The sequence below is a fragment of the Corvus kubaryi genome, unplaced genomic scaffold (genome assembly GCF_017639235.1).
Source record: "Corvus kubaryi isolate FWS band 111438036 unplaced genomic scaffold, C.kubaryi_AGA036_p1.0 37260, whole genome shotgun sequence".
NCBI lineage: Eukaryota > Metazoa > Chordata > Aves > Passeriformes > Corvidae > Corvus > Corvus kubaryi.
This window is the reverse complement of record NW_024581077.1, coordinates 8,110,526-8,138,391: the sequence shown is the minus strand read 5'-3', so window position 1 is coordinate 8,138,391 and position 27,866 is coordinate 8,110,526. Positions and strand designations below refer to the sequence as shown.

Below are 27,866 nucleotides of genomic sequence, written 5' to 3'. Positions count from 1 at the left end.
TACTTTTCTGAAAATACACAATATCTGCAGTTTATTTTTCAGTTTGGTATGGGGGGCAGGGGTTGTTCAAGCACAGACTTTTTTCTTAGACATGCATTCCATGGACATCTCAGGGCAGAGAGTCTCTAGTCCTTCACCAGCCGGTAGATGTGATGCTGGGCACCATGGTCACTAGTTGATACTTCAAAAACATATGCTATGCACAGCAAGGTCTCCTGTGTGTCCCTGTTTGTCACAACCTAGACAGAAAAGAAGAAGAAGCTGAAATGGCAACTGCTATTTCTCTGCTTAAATATTCCAACACATTTAACATAAAGCAGAAAGTCAGTAATAGACAAAGAACAGAGAAGTGCAGGATTGATACACAGCTTGACCACCACAAGCCCCAGTCTGTGTGCCCACACACCAAAGCACTTTTGCAGCCTCAGAACTAAAATGCAATAAAGAGACAGGGAGGTGAGCAGAGTCCACTGGGAGGAAAAGTCCACTATGACCAAGCAGTGACCACATCAGTGGACGCAGGTCCACCAGGTCCTCTACTTCCCACCCTTGGTGTTGCAGATTTCAGCAGAGGGAAAGTGTTTCACCCATAAAAGCTCTTTTTGCTCTGTTTGTTGGGTATAAGAGGCCCCCTCCTGTGGCACATCCACTCCTGTTCACACATATATCACAGCCACAGTGAATTGTTTCCCTTCATCTGCTCCTGCTTGTCAGTGGTAGACACAGAATGTGAAGATTAGAGAGCATAACTTCTTTTACAGGAGACTTATGGATTTGACTCCATTACACCTCCCATTCCATGCACTGTAGGTGTTGGGGGAAGGATGGCTGCTACACTCATGCATTCTTACAGAAGCTCCTTTTTTCCCATTTTTTCCTACAGCCCCTCAGGACCCTTAGCTTCTCTACACCGTGACTCTGTCAGCAGCATGGTGAAGGAGCAGTGTTGTCCTAGTTTCTGCAGCATGCACTACGTGGCAGAGACAAGAGAAATATTGCACTCAGAACTCCCAGCTCAGCTTCCCTTTCTCAGTCACTGCACAACTTTGCACATTCTTGTCACCTGAGTTTGTGCCATAGCTAAAGTTCTCTCCTGCTGGAGGAGACAGATTTTTATCAGCAGTAGCACCAACTCAGCTGCAGAAGAAAAACATTCCAGCTGGAGTCTTACACTGTACCACAGCCTAATTGTTCTTGTGAAAACAGGAAGAAAATAGCTGTTTTCAAACTTGCTTATTAATTTTAGCAGTCTGATTTTGGTCTATTCTGCTTTCTTTTCTTACTTCATGATTGGGTTTGCAGTTGGACTCCTTTCTTTGGCAAGATGTGGCGAGTTACACACATCCAGGTGTGGTAAGGCACCAGGCCCTTTTCTGAAAAAATGAGCTCTGAAATCTTGGGAGTGCTAGATCCAGGAAATGTGCAAAGCAAGATAAATGATGCTTGTGGGATTAGGGATATCTAAGCTCATAAAAGGGTGTACAAAAGAATATTAGACTTGCCTCAAAGTTGGTAGTGGGGACTGAGAGCTACCAACATGCATTACATTATGCATTTTTCAGCTCCCCGGTGGGGAGTGAGCTCAGGCTGCTGCTCAGGGAGCAGGTGCACCTTCATCTTGCACAGGACTGCAAGGCAGTGTGTGCCAGCATCCACATGGGACATGCCTTCAGTGACAGAAGGTAAGGGAAGGACATGAGATTTCTCAAAACGTAAAGCCCCTGAGGAAGTAAAATGATGTGACAGCTTTTTTTAATAGAATTTATAGGAAGTGCTGGCCTGACTGAGGAATGAAGCGTGCAGAAGGCAGCTTCAGTGTTCCTCAGTATGGATTACAGCACACAGGTCTTCCATCTCTCTGCCTCTGTCCCTTTCATGCTTTTGCTCATCTAGAAGAACTCTCAGCATTTATACTCCTCATTTCTTCCCGATGTTTAGGATTTTAATACAAACATGGAAGAGTTAACTTCTTAATGCCCTGTGAGGTATATTATTAACCCAGTGTTTTACAGCTGATGTATCTGAGCCACAGACCAGTGAAATGAGTTGCCTGCAGTTATCCAACATCCTCAGAGAATGGAATGAAAACCCCTTTGATTTCCATTCTTTCATACAGCCACCAGCACCTCTTCTACTTACCCAGCCTCACGTTCTTTGGGCGAGGATCTCTGACACCTCTTACAGAGGCAAACACAGAATTCAGTCCATTAGAAAAATCCACCTTTTAAGATGTCTGCCCTCTTCCCAAGTTTAGGTTGCATCTGAGCCTGGAAAGGCTCCCAGTATAACAAAACACTAATGCAGATCTAACTGCCGTAGCCTTGTAAAATCCTCACCTACCTAGAGGTTGCGGTGATTCAGGTGGCGTCACAGAGCTTCCCCACACCATGCCCCTTCCTTTGCATGTCTCCATTTTCTTTACAGGTCCAGGATGGTTATGAAGACACTGCTTCTCCCCCTCCCCCCATCTGGTCAGCGAAGAACTCTTTGCACAGAAAAATTTTATAGCCACTCAGCAGTGCCCTCGTGGTTTTTTTACCTTGAAAAAAAAGGGCCAGGGCACAGAAAGGACCTCAACATTTGTGAAATACTGGAATGAGCATTTCCTTCACTGACTTTTTCATCATTCCCCTTCCTTGGTCTCTCTGCCTCCTGAGCTCTCCCTTTATTTTTCTTCTTATCTCTCTCTTAGCCCAGGTCTCTCAAATTCTTTTGCTGCTCCTCTGCATGAGTTACTATCTGTAGAGCTCCATAAATGGTCTTGAAGTGCAATACACATGAAAGACACTAAGTTCAATTAGATGCTGAGCTAAAAAAGGAAATCTGCTTTGACTCTCAACACTGAACTCCTGCATGGTGCTTACTTGTTGCCAAGTTGCACCAAAAACAGTTGAAGTTCCCACCTGTAAGATAGTGAAGTTCTCCAGCACACTGTTCATCATGTACTTCTCGGGAAGGTGCTTGAGTTTGTGGATGAAGTTGATCATGTATTCGCAGAGAGGGGAGCGGTGGATGCGGTAGGAGTAGTGTCCGTTCTCATAGCGCGCATACTCTGTCTGCAATGCAAAACACAGAAGGGGCACGTGGGGCTACGCTGTCACACCAGTGACACTAAGCACAGAAAGGGACTCAGAACAGGAAAATTACAGTGGCACTTTCAAATAATTTTATTAACAATGACCACAGTGCTTTGCACCAAAGTCAGTCCCTTTGAGCCCTCCAATTTCTTTGGCTTGATTTCTTTTTTTTTTCTTTAGAACAGTGGGTTCCAGCTTATGAGCAGCAAACTCTCAGGGCACTGTGAAAGGTAACTAAGAGCAACAGACCAATTGTCACCTACACTACAGTCTGCATCCCTACTAGAAAAATATTAGGTGTGAATAAACTGAAAAAGGTAATAACTGCTGTTTTAGCAAGACCAGGAAGTAATGATAGTAATAGTATGCTCAGGATGCTTTACAGCTAAAAAAGACGAAAGCCTTCTGGTACCTGTGCTAGAGATCATAGAGCTCTGCTCCCCTTTAGGAGAGGGTCTGGCCAACCATACACAGAGGGGTTTTCTTGTTCACATTCACACCTTAGCTCCTGTATATTTTATTTGTCTTTGAAGAGAAACTGAGGCCATATTCTATGATTTCACAGCAGACCCTTAAATGCCTGTAACATCCTTTCACCCCAGAAGCTCGGTCTTCTTTCCTGTGAACCAAGACACTTTCCTTTGGCCTCTCTGTCCCACCTGCGAATACTTAACTGGACTTTAGGAATGCCTATTGTGTGACTGGAGATGGGTCTTGGGGAAGGATGCACCTTGAACTGACTGCTGACACAAGAACAGCTGGTGTTCTGCACCAGCATCTCAAGGCTCCTTGAGAAACAGGGCAGCAGGAGGCATGTCAAAGCAGCTCTCTTAGCAGCTGAATGCGGCATCAAAACTAATTTCTTCAATGCCAGTTATATACATGATTTTGCAGTTCCCCTGTTGCTCAAGCTGTCAGTGTACAAGCTCTAGGTCATATAAAACTGTAAGACCATAAATCATTACAGTCAATTAATGGCTATAGTCTATAAATGATATGTTCAAAAACACAGACGAGAGTGAGGTGTTGCTTATATGTTTTCACTTTTCTGGACTACAAAACAAGGGGTCTGTGTCTCCTAGCTTTCCTTTGTTTCCCAAAAAGCCCCAGAGAATCACCAGAGCTAAGAGTCTTATGTATTTACATCTCCTCAGAAACTGAGATAGAAGGGAAAAGCAGCAAACACTACCAGATCTTCAGTGAAGTCCTGAGACAGGGCCATGTTGCAGGCTCAGTGATCTTACACCTGGCATGTCTCAGAAATAATCTGTGGCATCCGTCTCCCTGACAAGAAGCATGAAATATATTTTGCCTTGAGATACAAAGGCAGGATGCAAATACTTGAAGTGAGAAAACAGCAGCCAGAGAGAACCTTGCACCCAGGTGTCTGCTCCTTACCTCTACTTTCTCTACCACCTGCTTTCCAAAGGAACACACTTTGGTGGAACAGGTAATGACCATGTTTTCTGGGCTCTCGTATTGGCTGGAAACGCCATAGAAAGATCTGGATTCATCTTCAATATTGGTATTCAAATCAGCCTGCCAAAAAAAAAGAAAAAAAATTTAGATGGTTATCAACAGATGGTTGTGGCATTTTCTCACCATTACCTTGTGTAGCCAAGATAGTAAAGTATTGGAGTGTCCCAAGCTCCTTAAGCAGACCAGTGTGCATTGAGCAAGCGAGAGAAATCTGAAGAGTGTTGAATAAAATCCCATTCCCACTTCAGAAAATAGTGGTGTGGATTTGCATACGCATTGGGGAAATCTGGTGGAAGATCCTCCTAACATTAAAAACATATGATACAGCTTGGAGGTACTCACAAAGCATGTGGAGAGCTGACTGCAGAGACAGAGCAGTGCAACAGACAGGCTAGACTGGGCTGACTCACCAAGGAAGGAAAATAATGGTAAAGCAACAGTAAAAAAGTTGGTAAGGGAAAACAGACAGCAGGGAAAAGGAACGTGTGGGTACACACACACATCAGGCTCCAGTACTATGATATAAAGACTGTAAATAGACAGGATGCAACATAAGGAATGTAGGTTACCGATGGATCCAGCCCAGTTACACCTGAATTCAAACCCATCTCCATTAGCAGCCACAGTTTTCAAATGTGAGTGCCTAAGGCTGGCCAACCAAAGCTTCCAGTTGGGACTTAACTCCTAAAAAGCCTGGCTCTCTGAAGCTTCCACCAGGGGTCATTCCAACCACAGTTATGAACCAAGTGGCGGTTCCCTTAAGCTCTGGAAACACTAAGGGAGTGTGGGAAGTCCCAGCTCAGCTTCCTCCCCTTCAAAACCGAAAGGGCAGAGCTTCTCTGTGCTCCACAAGCCCAGGTGCTAATTTAACTCAACATAAAAGCAAGGATCGGTTCCCATAGGCCGCTCCAGAGCATTTTATTCTTCCAGCTGAACCAAGGGAAAGAGGAAACTGAAGAAAGAGTGTTCCTGCTACAGTGGATACACTGTGAATAGGACAGCATTAAATGCCATTCTAGCAGGGTTTTCTTAACCAGTGTCAGTGAAGAGTTTTTATTTGAGATCTAGAGCAGCACTAAGGACAAGCAATGCTAGCTTTGGAACGAGACCACCACAATAATGAATACCTCTCTTTCTTTGCCATGCAAAATACCTGTCTCTTCTCTGCCATGAGGTAATAAATACTGTTAGCTTAGCAGTCTTAAGGAGCAATTTCACAAAAGGTTTAGGTCAGTCTAGAAAGTGCCAGTCAAGTTTTCTCCCCATCTGTAGACACATGAGCTTGCTGCTGCCTTTGTGCCACCACATAAGATGAGGGCACAAAGATTGCCTGTTTTCATAGCAATGCATACTCGGGGTTTGCTTGAGTCTCTTCAGAAACCGCACCTCAGAGTTGTAGTTTGATGATGCCAGGCTGGTCCTGACCCCAAGAGAGAGCAGTCTCACTCTTCCAGAGCAGTTTGTGCTTCCCCATTCCTGCTGTACTGACACATTTCTGTAGCTGTATCACAAGGCTCACTGAGGAATTGCTCAGCTAGTTCTCAGCGGGATCAGTTCCCTGGCCTGATTCAGAAACACTTGTGTGTGTTCAAACAAAGAACGTGTGTTGGGAGGATGGGCAGCAACAGGGAAAGCAGAAGGCAGGACAGCTTCTTCTAGTGAATTATTATGGTCATGCTGAAGACCTTGATATTAAATAACTAGTTATGCAGCTACTTTCTTTGTACCACAAATGTACATGAATTAGATAGTAGCAGTTACTCTGTTCTGGTTTAGGTTTTTATTGAATTACTGTATTGTAATACTGTACTTTAATACTGTAATACTCACTTCCATGTCAATGCAACTAACTCTATTATTTCACCCACACTCCAACTGTCTGAATAAAGATTAATTTCTTCCCTTCTCCAAAGAGGAACTAGACCAGGAGTCCTTCACAGTATTTTTCATCTGTTTCCCTTGGGAGTGATAAACACAATGTATGGACTTGATTCCGCTCTTCCAAAGAAATTGTCCCACTGAGTCAAAAAGAACAAAGGGTCAAGGCTACAGAGGCTTGGTCAGGCCTCTGCTACATAAACATAACAGAGGCTCTCACTGCAGAACCAGACAACCATTTTCAAGGTCTCACTAGTAAAGTTAAGGTTACATTCTGCTAAAGACTGACTGGTAAAATTAAAAAATAAATGCCGTCAATATGAGGCAAAGCAGTAAGGTGCTAGTTCCACTTCATGAGAAAAGCTTCACTAGCCCTAAGAAGCCACTCTAGGTGTGCCCACAATTTGACAAGCCTCCCATCAGAAGGCCAGACTAGAATTTCACAGCCAGTCAACATCTAATTAATCAACATTAATGGCAAAACTATGGTAATACTGTTTGAATTAAGGAGTCATTGTCATTCACTGACATTATGTACAAGGTTCCTGGAAGCCTTGTTGCAGTGGAGCAGTGGGATCATGTTGGAACTCCCTCACATTTACACTGCACTTTTTATTCTAAAGCTTGTCCCATATTATGGGCTAGGACAGTCAGACATGGAGTGATCAGTCACCAAGAGCTGTGTACCCACCTCCTGTCACCTCTGCAGATCTCATAACCATACATACATGGAATTTCAGCAACTTCAGGGCTTGCTGAGGGCTTCAGTTCACGTTTGCAGGAGAATGGAGCTGGAGCACCCCAGACTGTGCTGGCCTTACAGTTACAGCTTACTCACTTATTTACAGCTGCTGGTTCCCACCTTCTCAAGGAAGGCACTGCCCCCATACCAGAGGTTATTTAACACACACATATCTGCTCTTGAACTATTTGCAACCTGGTTTACTCATGTGAACTGAAAGTAGCAATGGTGTACATGAATACAAGACCAAGGAACAACTCAGCAGTGGAACTCCAAACTCCTAGCTTTCCCTGAGGTGGAGATGATTACCTCCTGAAGGGAGACAAGGCAGAAAATTGAGGAAGAACACTACAATCTGCCGCAGCCAAATTAACTTCTAAATGTCAACTGGACACTAGGGTAATTCATGAAAGGATGCAGTTAAACTTCTCAGTATTGCATGAGGACAAGACCATAATGACCAAAAGAGCTACTGCATCTAGCCTAACACCTAAAACCACTATGGCCTACATGCCTAAATTCCTATGAGCTCCTCACAACACCTAGACCATCAGGACTGCATTGCTTCTCTAAAGAAAGCATTGTGTCACAGCACACCCAGGGCTGGAGCGAGCACCCGAGGTGAGCAGAGACAGGTCTGACTTGCTGTGTCCAGTACATTCCACCCTCAAAAGAAGCAAGGTAATAATAGTGACTACGATTCAAAGGAAAATCATCTTCCCAGAACTCCATCAACCAGGAGGGCTAATCTTCACTTTATAGTCTGGGAATCCATGGAAGTTTTTAATATGTAACTGGATGTGACTAGAACCTAAGTGCCTCAACTCCTGTTTGGCAAATGCCCTAGTATGTCCAACATTCCTTACCCCAACCCAGGCAGCCAGAGGAGACATAGGCAGGATTTAGGAAAGCCACACTGAGGGGGCTGAGCTGCTCCTACTTGCCACTGCTAGAACAGGGTGGGACTGCGGGGGCAGCAGCAGCATTCAGACTGTTGGGTGGTGTCCAACATTCAAACAGCTGTTCTCAGTCTCTTTTACAGACAAAGGTAGAAGATCAAATAAATGAGGCATATTACAAGCTAAATCCGAGTTATGAGCCACCAACTGGACCATACTACTTTATCTGACAAAGTCAGGGCTCTTGCTTTCTGTCCAAGAAGTTCCAGATGCAAAAACCTGTGCACACTCTGGCATAGCAGCAATCTGATGTGTCTGGGATGTGTTCAACTCCCTGGCGCAAGCTCAGCACAGACGACATCCATAGCTTGCCTGATGACTTCCAAACATGCTGAAACTACAATCACTGACATATCTGTGATCCACATACAGCATGCAAGAGTGAATCTACCTGCTTTGGGAGAAACATCTGAGATTCCCTCCTTTCCAGAGAAGTAAGCAGAATGTTTAGTAACCTACAAGACAAGATTTCTAGAGAGAAGAGATGGGATTTGTTCCAGGAAGTGCATAGTACCCCTCCACAAGTTAATATGCTCCTCTCTCCCTTCCATCTCTGAAAAAGATTCTTTGGAAATTCCTCAGCAATTCAGTCTTTCAATCTGCTTTTTGCTGTCAATAATCTCTATACTGTTGAACACTGTGGGGAACAACTTTGGTGAAAGAAGTACCACTGGCAGAGTCCCCTTACATAAGGCAGCAACTAGAGGTGGTGCTGGTGATGGCACATGAAACTAGTGTGTGCAAAAATCATAAAATTCTCTGTTTCTAACTTGTTTGCTGCCTCGTAAGGAGTACCAAGAACAGACTGGACATAGGGACCAAATTGCCATTCCTTGCTCTCCAGGCAGTTTCTGCCAGGTCGGAATTGAAGGCATCCAGTGGGCAAGGCAGGGTGCTGAGGGCAATTTGCACTGCTGCTGTTTTGACTGCATTTGCTTGTGACAGGAGAGAAGCCAAGTGCAGGAACAGCAGTTTCCAGCCCACCCCTTCAGGGCTTTCCCACAAAAGTATATTTAATTTAGCTGAAAGAAAATGCTCAGTGATTTGACTGCCTATCACCAAGAAGAAATCACTACATACATTCTTCACAGGCAGGACAGGGCTCCCAAGAAATTCCCCTGATTCACATCTCTACAGATGGCTGCTCTCTGCAAAGTACTACCTGTCCTGGATTCCTGGTTTGTCATTTTCCTTCTGTCTTCTATCCAGAGTCTCACAACTTCTGAAAACTCCAAGATGCAAGTGCACCATTCTACTAACGTGCAAAGCCCTGAGAACGCCTCTTCCCCAAACTATTAATAACGATCCATACAGGAGGAGTTCACGGGGAGAAGCAAGGAACAGGTGGCAGAGATAATATTAGCCTGGAAAAGAGCAGGGCTGCCACTGCCCATGTGTTGGGAGGCTGATGTCTCACATTCATTGTCGTGTGCTAGAATGCACTTGGAGCACAGAGAAATGTCACACAGATGTCATACACAATTTGCCAACCCAAGTCCAAAAATCAGTTCATTGTACCAAATTCCCAATGCCAAAATCAAGGATGAATTGCAAACACTGCAACACTGCTTATGTTTCAAACCCATCAACTTTTAACTCTTAGCTACATATATAGGTATAAACAATTTAAAGCACCTTTGAACAAATGTGGACATCTCTATCTCAGTCATACTAGATCCTCAATGCTGCCAGTGATGTCAAGAAACCCCAAGCCTGGTGTTTAGAATTAGGCTTCTGGTGCACAACAGATCATCTGGTATATTCAACGCTTACTGTACCAATGGCAGGTTCATGCCTCAGGTTCTTCAAGCCTAAGACTGCATATATCCAACTCCAGCTTATTCATTCCTTGTTTTTTTTAAAGTCTTTGTCACCTGCAACCACAATTTCAATTCAGAACCTCTGAAAAATCAATCATATCTTCATGTCTCAAAACATCCCTTCAGGTATTTAATTCTACTCACCATTTTATCCTAAAATGATGCTATAAATTCAAGTGTAGTAACTGCTTTATCCAATATATCTTTGAACATCAACAGTATATTTGTATAACTGTCCAGAGCTATCAGGCAGCAAAATGAAAAAGCACCCTAGCACATACCGCTACAAAAGCATAAAAATGCAGAGGGATATAAAAATTTCTGCTGAAATCTGGTTTTCTTCTTTTTTTGGTGTTAATCATATTGCCTTATCTGTGAAAAGTGTTTGTTTACTTATTTGCTTCTTGTAAGTCTTAGAAGCTTCCAGTTAACAAATTACTTGGCCTGTAAACTTTGCCTATTTCTAAGTGACAACCTGTAATGCTACCAATAAAACCTGATGTTAAACCCAACAAGGCAAGGGTACCATAAAAAGAAACAGAATGTCAAAATATTAAACCAAGCCCAGAAATATTTCTGTCCTTGTAAGTATAGAGTTGCAGAGCCCCACAAAATCATGTACACACTGGAGTAAAGATGTTCCAAATCCTATGTCACATCTCTTAAAAATCAAGCCAAATTCCAGTGAGTTGATACCCTCTGAACACAAGATACCTTACATGGGAACAGAAAGAGCCCAACTTGATGACATGCCACCATCTAAATCTTTCAAAACTCTGACAGAGGTTGGTCTGACATGGTGCATAGGCCACATTAATACTTATGATACTAAAAGCCAAATTATCACAATTGCCAAACTGAACCACAAAAGCAGAAAAGCACAATTTTGTCAATTTTGATAAATAAAATCACAATTGCACCAGATCACAATTTCATGATGATTTCTCTCTCTTCAAGTCAAGGAGTTCAAAGTGTTTTATTCTCTCTATGTAACATCTCCCTCTAAGCTCTTCCTTTTGGTTCTTGAAACCTCCAAAGCACAAAAGGCAATCGCTACCTTTCAAAGGGTGCCCTGTCAAAGGATACACTTCTCAGCAAGGTGCTGTTGTCTCTCTGAGCCAGAACCGAGCTAATCTTCCACCTTTTGTTTTCAGCACCCCAGGCAACCTTTGTTGTACTTTGCCAGGAGCTAATCCCATGAAGGGCCCAGATCAGTAGCATGGAGACTGCAGGTAGTAAAATTACATGTCCCCAAAAATCACCAGCAAGCAACACTCTAGGCACAGGCACTTGAGCAGCAGACTCCCAGCCAGCATTCTCCAACTCATTTCTGGAAAGGCTAGGCTTGGGACAGCTGGGAAGTTGCATCTCAAGGCACTTAACTCTTCCTTCTGAAAGCACCAGTCAGGAGGCTTTCTAGTGCCAGTTTGTATGAAGAGAATGAGATAAAAAAAGCTCATTTCTCATCATCTCACTCTGACCTGAGGTTGAATTACGTGGTAAACTCAAGGTGAAATGCTCCAAATCCCATTACACATTCCCTCAGCCATCTAGTGTACAACTGCCCTGAGCTACTGTTATTTTTAATTTTGTAATACTTATGATAATATCGATCACCAAAGCTATTTTGTTTGTACCTTGAAGCACAATGGCGCCATTTTTTCAAATTTCAGCTAAATCACAAAAATCCAAATTGAGTGAGTAGGCTTTTGCCGGGCTGATTTCTGCCAATTTACCGGAAGTCATTTCAGTAATATATTATCATCATAATCCAATTTCATTATATGTTTCTCTTATCTTTTGCTCTGCCAGCAGTAAATATGCATCTATAAATTATTAGTACTTGGATAACACAAAATGCAACTACAGAGAGAGGAGAAGAGATGGAAAAGTATTGCTTCTGACTGAGGAGTTACACAACACTGAGAGAAGTGAATGCATAAGAGTATGCAGAGAATAATTTCCCCTGCGTTCTTTACTTATACATAAATGAAAATTCTAGAAGGCCCAAGTCACCAATAGCAAATCTTCAGACAGTAGTCAAGAACAACTCTACAGATGGACAATGTGAAAGATACATCTTGCTACAGACAGAAAGCATGCCTTGCGGGGTCAAGGGAAGATCTCCAGTGACAGTCATGGCTGTATTAAGTTGCCTACACAGGCTAAAATTTGTTGGGAGGCAGCAGTTTTCTAACAGCCAGCGAGGTCACAGCTTTTAAAGTGAGAAACTTCATAGCAAAAGGGTACCCTGTAAAGGGCCCTTCCCTTACCCAGAATTTGACAAGGAAGAAGGCATTAGCTGGCCCCCTTTCAAAGAGCTCCTTCAGGCCCCCTTTTTTCTCAGGGAACTTGTCATAGATCTGCCGGATATCCACTGCCTCGAGGTAGGGGTCATTGTAGCTGGGGCTTGACTGCCCAATGTGCACAAACAGGTGTTTGTTATACTGCAAGAAGAAGAAAAACATGGAATTAGGAAATTGTTCAATACCATTCAGTACATACTGAACATTCATTGTCCTTCACAGAAGACTACCGGAAGTCAATGAAGATTTGATAGCATTTTCTAAAAGAGCAGAAGAAATCAACAGAAATATCTGCTAATACCAGCTCATGCTGTTCTTTCCTTCTTATCAATACGCCCATGCTTCTTCCTTCTCTGAAACACTATTGTTGGGTTTTTTCTTCCTGTATTCACTCCTAAGCCATTGCCTCATGCCGCTGCTATACAGTCTGAAATAACCTGAGACACAGAGTGTTACCTGCGATGGATCACTCAGTCAAACATCAATGCTCTTGTCCTATGAAGAGCCTAAAATCTCACAGCAAGGTACCAGCCAAATAACACTATCTTTTTTGAACTTTCCTATCTCAGCCCATCACCTGAGCACATCTCAAGATGTGGAATCACAAGGTTTAGTGAGACAGGCTAATCTTACTACTTCCACTTTATAGGTGGCACCATGGAAACACAGTGATGCAAATTCATCCCAGTTGCCCCCAGTTTCAAGTTCTCATCACACCAGAGAAACACATGGCTTTATGTGATCTTAGCAACATCTGATTTTGGGTTCTATATTGGACTCTTATCTTACAAGGCTGGAGAGAACAACCAGAATAGCCTGGCATGGGTTTATGACCTCAGTGCCTTGGGCTCCGGTGTATGAATGTCCATGATCCTGGACAGGGAGGCCAGAAGCACCTTGCACAGAGATGGATCTACCACTATTTATCCTCTAAGAGGAGGATATCTGGTGTTTCCCAAAGAGGCCTTTCTGTTCTCTGAAGAGTAATGAAGCAAGTATTTCATACTCAGAGAGTAGTATAACATATCCATGATGAACAGGAGCTGTCTGAAGATGCAAAATTAATGAGGGGTGGAAGCAAGGTGTGTTTCTTACTGTGTCTTGGTCTTGTTGTTGTTCCAAAAATGCAGAGAACTCTAACATCCAAAGTTTGGAGCTAGCAACCCTTCGTCCTTGCCAAGCTGGTGCTGATGGGGAAGGTGAGAGGCCAGTAGGAGACTCAAACCCTAAGCACACAGGATTTATATAACAATAATTAAGGAAAAAATGGCAATAACTTTTCAGTAGAGCACCTGCTATCAAAGCTGACTCATTACATTTTCTTATGGCTTCACTCATCAAGCAAAAACATCATTCACAAGGTCCCCAGTCCACCTGTGCTCTAAATGGTTTGTCAGTCACCCTCTGCTCAGACAGCACTATCAGGGTAGGTCATGATGTAAAAGACAAACTACCCGGGTTTGACACCAGAGAAAATGTGTTCAGCAATTTTAAAAGGACTCAGATGGAGCCCTAAAGGAGCAGTGAAATGAACTGTTTAGTATCAGAATGAGGTGTCACCTTTACCTTCGCAAAATGGGGAAGCTGAGATGGAAAAGACATTTGTTATTCAAATTACTCAGAAATTAGGAAGGCAATCATGTTATGACAGAGAACACAGTGGAAGACCAGTAGAGATATGTAAACTTTGGTTTTTTGCTGAGCCAGGAGAAAAAACAAACCCAACACAACCAATATAAACAGAAAGAAAAGTTTTGTAAAATAAAACAAAATTTAAAAGCTTCAGCTCTCTCAGTAAAAGAATGGAAACAGATACTAAGAGGAAATCATTAAAAAATTAATTTTTGGCTCATTGAAATGTTTCAATAGGTAATTTTTTTTCAATTTACTTTCAAGATTTTTAGTGTTGGCCGATTTTGAAGTTGAAATACAATTTCAAAGGAAGGAGCTACATTTCCTTACCTACCTGGTAATGGAAGCGGAGGCTGTACAGCATAAGGTTGTTGAGAAAATGGTTTCACGCTACAGAATTACACAAAAAAAGGTAGTTAAGAAAAAACCAACCAGACAAAAAAATATTCTTCACCAACTGTTTGCACAGATTAGATCAAGCATTTCTCCTTGGGGACAAAGTGTCTTTTGGAAATTATCTTTCTGTGTGGGCAAAAGAGGGTCATGGGGGAAAAACTCAGAAAGCAGTAAGGGGACAGGGCTGGACAGATTAAAATTTCCCTGCAGGTGTTCAGCAGGTCCTCCCTCCAGATTTGTTTTTCTGAGATCCCTATCAGCCTCTTAACACACTGGTGCCCATTTACTTATCCTTTCCTTTCAACTACAAGTAGTTTTATATCTCTGCAAGTGGATATAGGTCTGGGCTGGATGCCTCTCAGACATTTAGGCCCAAATTCAGAGACATTCAACACCCACAAGTGAACACAGCTTTCAGGAGAGCTCAGCTTTATTTTAACACTACTGTAAGAAAAATGAAGATTTTAGCATTTCATAGATCTTGCAATAGCTGATGGTGCTCCTTGGGCAGCAGAGAAAGCAGCAGAAGCACCTGCTTTGGATGCTCACATGAAGGAATACTTACTCCTGGGAAGATCCAGCTTGGCCTGGCAATGGTCCTTGCCAAAACTGAAAGAAAACAACACATAGACAAAAGTCACCACTCTTAAGATAAGAGATGAAACGCAAGGCTTGCTCTTTTTTGAGGAAACAAATTGCAAGCTCACAGACCTTCAAAGATGTGAACGAGTTATCTCTTCTTCCTACATTCCTGGTTTCATTCTTGTGGAGATGCTGACTGGTCTCTTTTTTTTTCATTCTATACATTACTACTACTCACATGCAAGAAACTGACCCAAAAGTGATCTCTGATGTTAAATATTATGCATGCACCTTGTGGCTCCATCCTCAAAGCTTTTACGATGCTCACTGTCTTGGAAGGACCATCTTCCCCAGGAAAGTTCCACAGGAGTTATTATGGCAGAAATTAAAGCTCAGCAAATGCTCACTAGGCCCAGCTCATAGGTATAGGGATGCTGACAGACCTTATTTGTGAAGGATTTCATGTAAGGGCCATCTGATCTAAGTGCTGAGAATGAGCTCGGTAATTATGAGAAAGGGTCAGGATAGCCCAAACAGATTTATTCCAACAAGATGCTGGACTAAGAAAGTGATACTGATTGTTTTCTCTCTTGTATCATTAAAAAAATATACATAGTGAAACTATTGTTTTACATCAGTGTGAGCAAAGAATAGGACAAAACTGTTGAAGCCATATGACAGAGTTATTCTACAGAGTCAATGCCTTTTGGCCCATTCTGTCTCAGTTCTCAGGATTTTCCTGAGCAGGTCCCAACATCTTTTCAAATACTCTCAAAACTCCACCAAGACACTGATCCACTCACCCCAGAAACAGCAGGGTAGGCTGGTCGCGGGAGACCAGGCAAGGCCATTTTACTGTGGAAGGCAGTTGCAGAGATAATCTGGGCAGATGACATTGTAGCCATACTCTGCATGGCTTTATCTTTAGCTGCCTGATCCTATGAGTAAGAGCAGAAAGAGAAAACACAGGATTATTATAATGATTAACAAGTTGCCAGCTCTAATGCTGTACAACCAGGATTCTCATCAGCTTCTCTGTAGGGAACAAGCATCTCTGAAAACCCGGGCAGCAAATTCACCAGTAACTGTGGTGAGAACTCTTCGAAGCTGTAGGGCTGTCACTCATTACTATAGCTTCAGATGTGATTAATCATCCTTTCTGAAATGCTGGTTTAAAGACTGCTAAACATTTATCCTTTCTGTCTGAGGGCTTTCAACCACACAGCTGAAAAGTTTTGTTATGGAAAGTACACCCCTAGTTGATTCTTGTGTTTTAATAATTGGTAAGAATATTCAATGGGAAGGACTCTTCATTATAAAAAAAAACCCTCTGAGGAAAAGGTCACAAAAAAGAGATTGTCATCATCCCTGCAAAAAAGATTATCTCAATTTGGGACTGCATTAGTCTCAGGTAGAGTTGATCATTTTATTCCCATCTCCAGAGAAACATGAAACCTTAGTAATCTCCAGGGCACATATGCAGGGACATCCCTTTCTGTATTTTAACAGGACTGTAGATTTACACATAATTTTACAGGCAACGACAGTGCCATAGTTAGTGGGTCTGGGGTACGCATAAAACAAACTGCATTCTTCACTTCTTCTTTCAAGGAATAAATAGACAAACAGAAACACTTCCCCACATTCTGCCTTTCCTCCTACATCCCCTACAATCAATCTTCATCCTTCAGACATTCCACATTTATCTGTGTCATTATAATTACCACAGAAAACACACAGATTAATTCATAGCTTGAAGAAACTGCTGAAAGAGGTACCTTCTTCAGGAATTCTCACTTCCCACTTGCATTCATTGAACTGCAGTAAGTTGTCACCCTTGGGCTTCCATTCTTTCCAACCCCTCCAATTTATCTAAGGTTTTCTAAAGTTCAAAGCCCAAATATCCTAATGTGTCTAACCATAAAAAAAAAAAAAAAAAAAAAAAGAAGTGGAGGAGGCATACAAAAAAAAATCTCAAAAATAAATGCAAATGTTCAAGTGGAATGATCAGTAGAAATGGGCAAAACTTGTACATCTTTTTTAGAGCTGTGTCTCCTGTTAGTACCATTCAAGTGAATGGAAGGGAAACATTTTAAATGCTGAGAAAGTTGATAATATTCTCCAAAGCTATGGAAAACTTTTTCAGAATCCAGTTTAAATGATGCCTTAGAGAATAACTGAAGGATTACCTACTTTTTTAAGGGAAATTATTATTTTCTGTTGTTTTCTTAATATACGTAAGGACTATTTCCCATGTGCCATTGCAGAAAAGGATTTTTTTCCTTCCCTTATTTTCTCACTGGAAAAATTGTATTTGTCTACCTGAGTTCATACATGATTTTATGGGGAAGATGCATTTACTTGTGGAGGTATTAGAAGTTAAAAGAAAACGTAAAATAATTAAGGAAGGAAAGTATTTTACCTATTAACCTCTGCTGTGTTTCTGTTTTGTTTAAATGCTTGACAGACTGCTGGAAAGAGCATGTTTTTAGAAAATACATCTCCTTTCTGTTTCAGCCAACAGTTCTGTACTCATTTCAAGTGTTTTCCAGTACAAATAAAAAAGAAGAAGAAAAAAAGGAGCAATAAAAACTTTTACCAAACATTTGCAATGTTTACATTTTCTTTTATTATTCTTAAAACACATAATAATGATGATGGTGATTATGATGGCGATGATAATACTACCATTTCCCACTTTTTTCCTTAGTGCACATGACATCTATTAGCCACCCAGGGCACGGAAAAACTACTGACTTTTGGGAACAGTTTTCTTCAGGCTTTACCCTATTTCCCACCTCTATCTGTTGCAGACACAGTGCACACTTAAAGAAGTTTAAAGCTTTTAAAAAAACACAGTTTGTGTGGAGACAGAAGCATTGCATTGACTGCTCTGAAAAGTCATCACGTAGCTGCTCTGATCTCTAGGATATAAATATGAAAACATGTACTTGCTATGGAAAATGAACAGTGACAGGAGAACACACAGCTGCCAGCAGGACCTTGGAAGAAGGGCAGCAGTTTCTGTGGTTTCATTTCCTTGCTCTATGGAAATGGCCAGCAAAAGCAAACAAGTAAATGAGTTGAATCAGTGCTCCCGACTTGCCACTGCAGGCGGAAAGGAACAGCCTGGTCCTGGGGAAGGGTTCTCTGCAGGCAGCTGGGCAGAGCTCACAGCATGGCCTGGGTGGTGTAAAAGGACAGCAGCCAATGGCTCCATGGAGCTCCCCAAGACACCTTCGTTCCCTGAGAACAAAACCGGCCAGCTCCTGTGAGCTAAGTGGAAACAGGCTCGGCTGACTGGCTTTTCAATCATGCCCAACCCCAGAGCTGTGACACACGAGGAACAGAATCAAGGTTACAGATGTAAGCAGCAGTGAAGCTTTTAACACCCCGGGCAGTTGTTGTTTCCTGCTCGCTCTAAGTTGCCTCTCCAGCAGGCCTGCACCTGAATTGACCACTTAACAGCACCACAGGTTTCAAGCTTAGGCAGCCCTACCTGGGTGCACTGAATTAGATAGTTGTAATTTGTGCCTCCTTCTCTTTATCAGAGCAGCTGGAAACACAACAGGCTAATAAAAGACACAGCACAGCTTTCTAAAATGGGGCTGGGATGTGGGGGTGCAGTCATAGCTTAGAGGCAATCACTGCTTGCAACAGAGCTGCATGCACGTCAGTACTGGGCAACACCGAGTGCCAACAGCTGGGACTGTCCTGGGAGTGCCCAGAACAGTCCATTTGTCCTGGTGCCCAGTGAGGAGCTGCCCAGACAGCCAAGAGGAAGCACATACTAATAGCCATCCCCTCAGCAGTCAGGGACGGACTGGGCTGTCAAGGTTATCGTCACCTGAAGCATGGAAGATCAGGGAAGCAAACTCTCTTCCTTCCAGATTACTTATGGCCATACCAATCAGAAAGGTCAGCACTCACCTTCCTTCTCTGGCTGTCTCAGTGAAACATAACAAGGCCCAGACCTCACATCCTGCTCAGCAAGCCCTTTCTGGATAGCTCACATTCTAACAGGGGACACCCTCTTGTGCAATTGTCACATACAAACTTGACCTTCTCAGCGTTTCTGGCAATTCAGCCTAAGCACATAAACCATTTCCCTGCATCAAATCTGAGTGGAAATAAATGTCAAGAGGTTCATTAGGGTGATCTTGGAGCTTTTCCTATGGAAAGGAAAACACAGCTTTTCTCAAGCAAGTATTCAACCACTTTCTCTTTCTCATTAGCTCAGGCCTCTTCAAATCAGGTCTGAATTAATCAAGGAACAAAGTCTATTCAGTTGGCACCATTTTACCTGAGAAGATGCCAGCTGGCTTTATTGCTTCCTCTCAGTGGACAACTCCACATCATCACCTCTAGTAGAGGTGGAGCTGGTGCTCTAGTAACTGTAAGGCTACCTTTTCCCAAGGCCACCACAACACCAGGGACTGCTTACTGGTCAGCATTTGTAACCATAAAGCCCTCCTCCTCAGGTAAACACTCTTTGCACACTCCTAAGTCTAAGGGTCTTTCAGATTTGAATGACAACAGCATAAATAAACCAGAGGCAGAAATAAGACACATGAAATTTAAAAAGTTATTGTTTCTTTATTCTTTAAATAGAATTGCTCCAGACGTCACAGAGCTTCAACAATAATGAATGTTTGCACAACATTTCCTGGGAAGAACCTTTTCCTCTCCAGCTTACTACAGTTCAGTGACAAATCTCAGGCTTTTTTAAGGCTGTTCATAGAGGGAACAGCTGACTGGGGGGGGGGCTTGTGTGATATGTTAAGGGATATCCATCATACCTTGAGCTTGGCTTGGATCTCTCTGGCTTTCCGCCTTGCTAGGACCTGGATGTGACTAGATACCTGCATTGAAAGACAAAATTCCATCTTCATTCCAGAGGAACACTTGGTAGCTTCTTGTAGAAGTAAACACACTTTAGGCAGTTATTTAGGGTTGGGGGTAGGAGGGACTGGAGATAACAACGAGCTCCTTTTCTGAACATAACTCCAGTGCCATGAAATGGGGTGGAGGGCCAGCAAAGATGGGCCATCTAAGGCAGGTCTAGGCTGCTCAGTGCTTTGTCCAGCATAGCCTGCATAATCATTCCCGAATTACAAAGATTCCTTTTTCATCTTGTGCACCAGGCATTTTCAAAATCATCATTGCTGTCTTGTCTGCCTGGGCTGAACAAGGAACCTTCATGCAGAGAACCACTGATGTTCCCTGAAACATTCATTAGTAGTAGGCCAAGCAAATAAAATCACACTATTTAACAGTAGAAAAATTTGTGGGTCACAAATGTGATTGGGAGACATGAGCATCAGAAACCTACTGAGCTGACTCTTCCTGCCATTCTTATTAACCAGCTCAGCACAACAACAGAAAAAAAAGTCAGCAAAGACTTTGGAGAAAAGTCAGAAACTACCAACAAGTGAACAGCGAGAAATTTGTTCTCGTTAGCCCTCATAATCTCTAGTGGCCCAAAGAAGCTAATGTTTACAGGGAAAACAGTACACTTACCTGTTTCCTTGTGCGTGTTTTCCCTGTTCTCAGCTTAATATAGCGGGCAATCAACTCATTTCGGCCTGGAACAGAGAAATAATGCAAATACAAGCTTAGAAAGCAATGACCTCAGCGAAAAAGATAGGCAATTCCATTGTGTATCTGTAGAGAGCAGCAGCAGGATGATTCTGTCACACTCTTTTCTTTCTTACAAAGGAACTTATTAGCACACATGGCAGACATCTGAGTGTCAGGAGCAGTCTCCTACAACATCCCCATAGGCACACTGACATCGTATGGGCCAGATAATTGGACAAGGGGGTTGACGAAAATTGGCTGAACAGATGGATGGGGTCCCAGTTGACAATGAGCTGACAATGAGCCAGCAATGCACCCTTATGGCAAATCCCAGTTGTCAACAGGTCAAGTGATCCTTCAGCTCCACTCAGCACTGTTGAGGTAACATTTGGAGTACTGAGTCCAGTTCTGGTCTCCTCAGCACGAGAAAGGTGTGGACATACTGGAGCAAGTCCAGCAAGAAGTCAGCAAAAATTATTAAGAAACTGAAGCATCTTACCTATGAGGAGAGGCTGAGAGAGATGGGTCTGTTCAGCCTGGAGAGGACTCAGGGGCAGTTTTTAATCAATAATAAAATAAATACCTGATGGGAGGCAATGAAGGGAAAAAGAGAGCCACCCTCCTCTCAATAGTGCCCAGTGATAGAACTAGAAACAACTGACACAAATTAACACATACGAAATTCTGTCTAAAAAGAAAAAAAAAGGAAAAAAAAGAAAAACCCAATTGTTTTTTACTATAAGGGTGGTTAAACATTGGCACAGGCTGCCCAGAGAGGTTGTAGTCTCCATCCTTGGAGGATAGTCACAACCTACTGGACACTGCTTGAGCAGCAGGGCCAGACTAGGCAGTCTGAAGAGATCCCTTCCAAGCAAAAGGAGCCTGTCATTTTGTGTAACTAAGTACAAGCAAATAAACATGGAAACAGCTACACAGAATTCATCAGCTTGATATGACAGAGTGAATTACAAGTGCTTTCAGACTCCTGCAGGCAGACTATCCAGGTTTATTACACTGGCTTCCATGTACCAATGTAAGCAGTCACACAGATTTTATTCTCTTTCTGAAGATGGAGGAATGAAGAGCAGAAACAAAAAGGCAGCAGTTACACATCTGAACCCTAGGCTGGTTCAAGGCAGAAAACATGACAGAAAAAGAGGAGGCTCTGCAAAATAACACATTTGTGGTGACCACAGTAGTAGCAAGATAGTGGGAGTGGGAGCTGCAAGGCTGCGAGACATCTTGATATGGCTGCGAGACATCTTGATATGGCTGCAAGTGTTTGCAGAATGAAGAAGGAATGAACCAGGAAACAAAGCCACAGCTCTTGTGAAGTTTATTTATAACAAAATTATGAAACCCCAGTATTGTCTGTGGAAAGTTTGTGGGCAGAGAACTTGTACATTAGGACATCACAGACATCAAAAGGCAAGCAGTGAAATCAGTATTAAACTACCAGTATTAACTATTCCAGTAGTTTAATATTCCATGAAAAACCTGTACCTTGTTTTTATTTTAAACTCTTATTTCACTCAACCCTGAAATGAAATGTAAGCAAGGAAAGACTATGCTGGAATTGGCCACTCAACCCTTTAGGGAATGACTGGCAAAGCCCTTAATTCCATCTGTTTCTGAAATAGAAGAATGCAAATGTCCATGACTGCAGTTAGGCCATGTTCATGAAACACAAACAATGCACACACAGGGATGGGAAAGTGTTTTACATGTACAGATCTTAATCTTTTTTCTAATGGTGTCTTTATAGCAGCTCCCCTTATTCCCCTGGGAGAAGAAACGGGTCTGTAGCTGAGAAATCAGCTCCAGCCCCTGTAAATACAAATTAGGAACTGTGTCTGTGCCAGAAACACAATGCCCTGCCCTGTAAGCACTGACCTCTTCAAGTTCCCACAGTTTCTGCTTTAGCACAGTGTCATGCCCAGGGGAGTTTGGTGGGAGCAGATGCTGTTCTGCCACCTTGCACCTGGCTGCTCTTCCAACCCATGTAAACCATTTTTACAAAGCCGAGACCAATTACTAGCGACACATATCCACACCACCTTCCTCTAGTGCCAACAATAATATTTATGGCTTCTCAAAGCTTCCATCTGTTTAGACATGGATCCAAGCTGAAAGGTAAGAAGGAACTGAAGTGACTCTTCTCAAACAGATGCCGACATATAAGGAATTTCAGGACTGTTTGAGACATGCTAGAAGTGGGAAATGTGCTGAACAAAACAAGGCACTCAAACCCTATTATCTATAAAGAAAGAAGGAGGAAAATTTTTGTGCAAAAAGAGGACCCTTTGAGAGGGAAGAAGAGAGAGTTAATGGAAAAGAGAGGAAAAATTAGCCTTGAGAAGAAGTGGATGAGGAGAATTGCAGGCAAACTTTTAAAGAGTATGTATCAGGCTATACTGAAAATCTGAACACATGGGAACTCTCCAGACATTGGCTCAGTTATGGGTCATCTTTGCATAACTAATTTCAGTGGATTCTCAACCACATACAATAAATTTTATGGAGTAAATTCATATTTGTAGCATTTCCAATTAAGCAAAGAAATTATGGAGACTGAACAGTCTGACAGAACACTATTCTGCTTCAGCAGCAAGGGGTTGCAGGGGTAATCTGTACAAGAGGATGCCATGAACAGCTCTGTGCCAGCCACAGCCAATTCCAGCCACAACGAAACTGGATGAAAATAACAATCAATCCATCAAATCCCCAACCAGTCAGAGGAGCACAAGCTACTTTTGCTGGAACATGTTTTGGAAAGGGCAAGAGCCAGTAGGGACAGGAGACACATGAGGAGCCACAAAAGGAGACCTGAAAATGCGCAGGAGAAATACAAGATAGGTAAAAAGATGAATTTGAAGAAAAGGAGACATGTGGTAGGGGACATTCCTGGGGATGTGGCTAGAAAAGTAATCTTGGAAAAAGTTGCTCCATGACAGAAGAACATTTTGATGCAACTGCAGCACCCACGCCAGAGCAGAGACAACCTTGAAAGGACTGCAGCCCATTGAAAACCCATGCAGAGAAGAGAAGCAGCTAGAAACAAGGAGCACCAGAGGGGAAACAAAACAAAATGAAAAAAAAAAGCAGGAACTGGCAGAAAGAGACCTTTACACAGTGATGCCAATCTCCTGCGTCACCCTGCACCTCATCAAAGGAATTAAGAGGGACTGAGTGTTAGAGAGAACAAAAGGAGGGAAACAGAGTAGGAAGCAGGGAGGAGAGACAATAAACTGTAGTCAAGCCTGGGAAACTGGGAGGTATTTCCATAAGTGTGCATTTAACTGTTTGTCTTTGACAACGGCAGTAGCAAAAACTGCGAAGTTCCCTCCAGGCCACTCAGGCCACATACTTCACCAAAAAAGACTAGTGGGAGGAGAAATTGTTGCACAGATTGCAGATGTTAGATGCCAGTACAGAAACTCTCTAGAAAGAAACTCCATAGAGCATTTAATTGTGGATCATCAGAATTTCTAGTTTTAGAATTCACTTCCCACTTGCTAATAACTCTCATACTGTTTCCCTATTCCAGAAGTGTGTCCTCACAGTGAGGTTAAAACAGGAAAGTGGCAGGTTATATTAAGCTAATAAAGGTACTGGTAGCGCAAAAAAGAAAAAAAAAGGAAACTCAAACAAAAAAACCACCAACAAACAAACAAACAGATGACTCTACAAAGACATTCATCACAGGGATTACTAAATATAGATCTATGTAAATTGCCAAGCCCAGTGAACTGCAGCAAGGCACTATTAAATTACCATGAATCAAAACTGCAAGAGAAGCAAGTCCTAAATATCTTTTGTTTTCTTATCAGTAGTTAGATGTAAGCAGGTACTATGTGGCTGCAAGTCTGTAGGCTCACAGGCTCCAGAAGGCACTTTCTTTGTTTCACAACCCTGGCTGCAGGGTCAGCAAAGACCAGCACTCCTCATTTGGCTGGAACAGGCAGAGCTGTCATAAACCGTCAGATGGTTCATTTTTTAGAGCCATGTGAAGTGTCCCTCAGTAACCTGATCATATGTTGTGTTCTTAGAATAACTCCTGCTGAGGTCTGCCATGGTCACCAGAACCTGCCAACAGTTGTGACTCCTCTGTCGAAACCACGCATTGGGTTTCACGAAGCTCCAGCCAACATTCCAACTGTGGCACAGCACCTTTATCCTCCCTGGAGCCTTTCCCTTGAAAGCATGGCACAAAAAAAGTAGCCAAGAGATACTCTCTTATGTTCTTTACCTCTTACTCTCAACAGTTAAATTTCCAAGGGCAGCAATTTGCCTCCCATTCCGCCTTACACTAAATCGCAAAATTTTGCATTCAGGAGTTATCCAAGAAGGAATCGCCTAAGAGAAATGAATAAGAAGGGTTTTGGATTCTCCATTCTACACCTGTGCACCTTTGAATATAACAGCAGAGAAGTCTCTTCCTGTAATGAAGGGAGATAATCAAGGGAATTCCCATCACCATAGGAAGCATTTTCCAGCCCTACCTCAAAGCTTCATGCTGACTTTCTCTTAGTAGAAGTATATTAATTTTTCTGCCTCTTGTAAGCAGTATCTCTTTAAGACTTATACTTCCTCACACACCTGTTGCCAAACAAAGTGAGATCAAAGAATTCAGTGATGTCTGCAAAATCCTTTCAGTGGGAAACAGCACAGAAGTATGTTTCTTGGCAGATTCTGTATCTTTCTGTGCCCAAAGCAAACATTTGCAACTACCTCTAAGTAGTTCTGCAAGAGAAGCAACTATCCAGCTGTATCCAGTGAAAGGTTTATCAAAGGGAGGTCAAGGAAGCCATCTCAACTCCCATTTCAATCTCTCTGTGTCACTTAATGCTATTTCCTAGGACATGACAGTCTCCTCGAACTCATTTAATTAACTGCTGGTTACAATCAACATAAACATAATGAACTGTGTGCATCAGACAAATAAATCTAGACAGAAGAGGGAAGGTAAGGACACCTCGTTTGTTCACCAAATGTCAGTGTTTCTCTGTGCATACAAAGCAAAACTAACCACCAACCAAGCCTTACCAGAAAGACACTTTTAGACAAAAGCAGCTGTCTAAAAGCAGTTGTTGCATGTCCATATGGGACTAACTGCCACTGGGGTCTGCCCCATCCATGGCTCCCTGCACAACCTTACTGCCCACCTCTCATTCCACTGCTTCCTCCTCCCAGCTATGCTAAAGGTCTTCCTGGACATCAGCTGCTCCAGAAGTAGGGCTACATGTGTCAGAAACCACATTTTCATATTTCTGATGGTTAATCCCATCTTTTCTTCAAGATGCACAGACACCCAACTTTTACTAATATAATCTAGTTTTAATGCTACCTTTATTAAGACTTTCCTTTCATCACAAACCACATTTTCTCACCAAAGCCTTGGTGAGAAGATTCTGTTTGGTTCCTCTACTCAAGAGGCAATAATGGAACTTAGTACACCACTATGATCATCATACTAAGAACATTTCCCATGAAAGGGACCATGGAAAACCATACTGCATTTTATGGCACTGACCTATCCCATCTTTGACATCTTTGACCCCAACAGTGCAGAACTTTAGTGCCCAACAGTCAGGTTTGAGTTCCCATAGCACAGTTACACACACCAATGAACATTATATTCAACTGGGAGAAGAAAATGTCCTCACTCTGATCATTTATTCCATGCTTGAATTTTCTCAGGATTACCCTTCCGCACAAAGATTCTCTAAGCTCATGCAAGCCCTACAGAAAGGGGATTTTGAAATAAAGAATCAAAGGAGGACGAGCCAATACTTCCGAAAAATACCAAAACAGTCAGAAGCCTGAAAACTCAATATTTAAGTGATTAGCACCATCACAGCCAGCTCTTCCCCAAAATACCTGTTTTTATCATTTGACTGTGCAAGTTCTGAGCTCCTTCCTCTTCTGAAATGACAAAGTCAAAGCTTTATTTGCTGGGCAGAATGCACCAGTCAAGCCCCTCACATGGCAGTCGGGTGATTCATCTGTCTGAGGTCATAAAACTCAGTTGTCTCATTTACTAACTGGTGTAAACACTGAAACCCTCTCTTGTGTAAAAGGTCTTTGGCTGGAAAGGTTAGTGTTTACTCCTCTCCTTTGCCACTGCACAGCCTAAATTCACAGCCAGAAACACAAGAAATGCTACCACCATTTAGAAACTGCTGTTTCTTGGTGGTCAGTTTAAGATGCTTCATATAAAGTGTTTGGCTGTGGGATAACAATTACAGACCCTGCAGATTTGGGGAAGCTTCTTATTGGTTCCAAACAAGTACTGGAGATAAATGAAAAGTCAGTCACCATAGGTGTAGTTAGAGCAACACATTTTTCATCAACAGAACAATCTGAAAAGGTTTCCCTCTCCTTAGCTGGTCATTCCTCCTCCTGCAACATTCCATCAACCGCTGTGTGCAGCTGTACTGACTACATTGATGGGAAAAGGGGAGGGGGGACGGGGAGGAAAGACTGACATGCACCACTCTAATTACCAATAATTAAAAAATAAAACGTCCCCATTTGGATTTTGTTGTTGGTTTGGTTTTGTTTTGTTTTTCCCCCCCATCAGCCTATTTTTAATTGGATTGGTGAACTAGTTCGTTCTGTGGTCACATTAACCACGGCACTGGCACAGCAAAGAGAACAGAGAAAGAATCTGTGCAGAACTTCTTAAACCAGTTTTGCCACCAGAGAAACTGTAGCCTGGAACTGTACTCCACCTAACCCTCACACGAACAGGCTGGTAATAAAATGGGCAAGGCACTTCCTGTGCTTGCATCATTTGTCTAAAGGCTAAACAGCGTTAAACTGCCTTCTAATTACTGCCCCAAGGGCTTGTGGAGTTATTCCTTGTAAAGATGAGCATTTACTAAGGTACAACAATGTATGCGGGCAGAAGTCCCTCCCCATCAGCCTAATGCAAAGCTCCAGGCTATGCAGCCCTTCACCACACCTCAGTCTTTAATAGTGCTTTTCAGTGCATAAATTCAATGTCCTCATCAGCTTTGTTTTCCCACATTATGGCCTCAGGCCACAGAAATGTAAATTAATCCATCCAGTAAGTATTCTCCCATATACACGTTAAGGGCTGCAAAAGGAGCAAAGCTGGGACTTGTTCTGGTACTTCCCAGAGTTAAGACTGATAAGAATCCTACAGAAAATGTTTAGATTCAGTTTGGCTGGGAAATCCCACAATCACACCAAAGCAGCTGCATACAGTAACATACGCCAGGGAGTGTATCAGATAACACCTGAAAGAGCCAATAACAATCCTACATGGAAAGACATGTCAAACTAACAGCTTTCAGTCTCTTGGGTCACCTGAGAATGACCTTATAGAGGCACAAAGACACTTTACTCACCAAGGCCCGGGTTCAGAGGAACTTGACTACTGAGGGTAG

General features: G+C 42.6%; 1 protein-coding gene across 2 annotated transcripts in view; it reads right to left on the bottom strand.

Moving 5' to 3' along the window:
* TEAD4 (TEA domain transcription factor 4) overlaps positions 1-27,866 on the bottom strand; it is a 51,095-nt gene continuing 23,229 nt past the window's right edge. For both annotated transcript variants that reach the window (XM_042024290.1, XM_042024289.1), the window contains 10 exons: positions 20,392-20,456; positions 19,671-19,733; positions 15,675-15,809; positions 14,855-14,898; positions 14,228-14,283; positions 13,357-13,487; positions 12,229-12,402; positions 4,476-4,616; positions 2,904-3,056; positions 1-239 (listed from right to left, as the gene is read on the bottom strand). In XM_042024290.1, the coding sequence (XP_041880224.1) occupies positions 126-239; positions 2,904-3,056; positions 4,476-4,616; positions 12,229-12,402; positions 13,357-13,487; positions 14,228-14,283; positions 14,855-14,898; positions 15,675-15,785 (924 nt within the window). In that variant the 5' untranslated portion in view covers positions 15,786-15,809; positions 19,671-19,733; positions 20,392-20,456 and the 3' untranslated portion in view covers positions 1-125. The remainder of the gene's footprint in view (positions 240-2,903; positions 3,057-4,475; positions 4,617-12,228; positions 12,403-13,356; positions 13,488-14,227; positions 14,284-14,854; positions 14,899-15,674; positions 15,810-19,670; positions 19,734-20,391; positions 20,457-27,866) is intronic.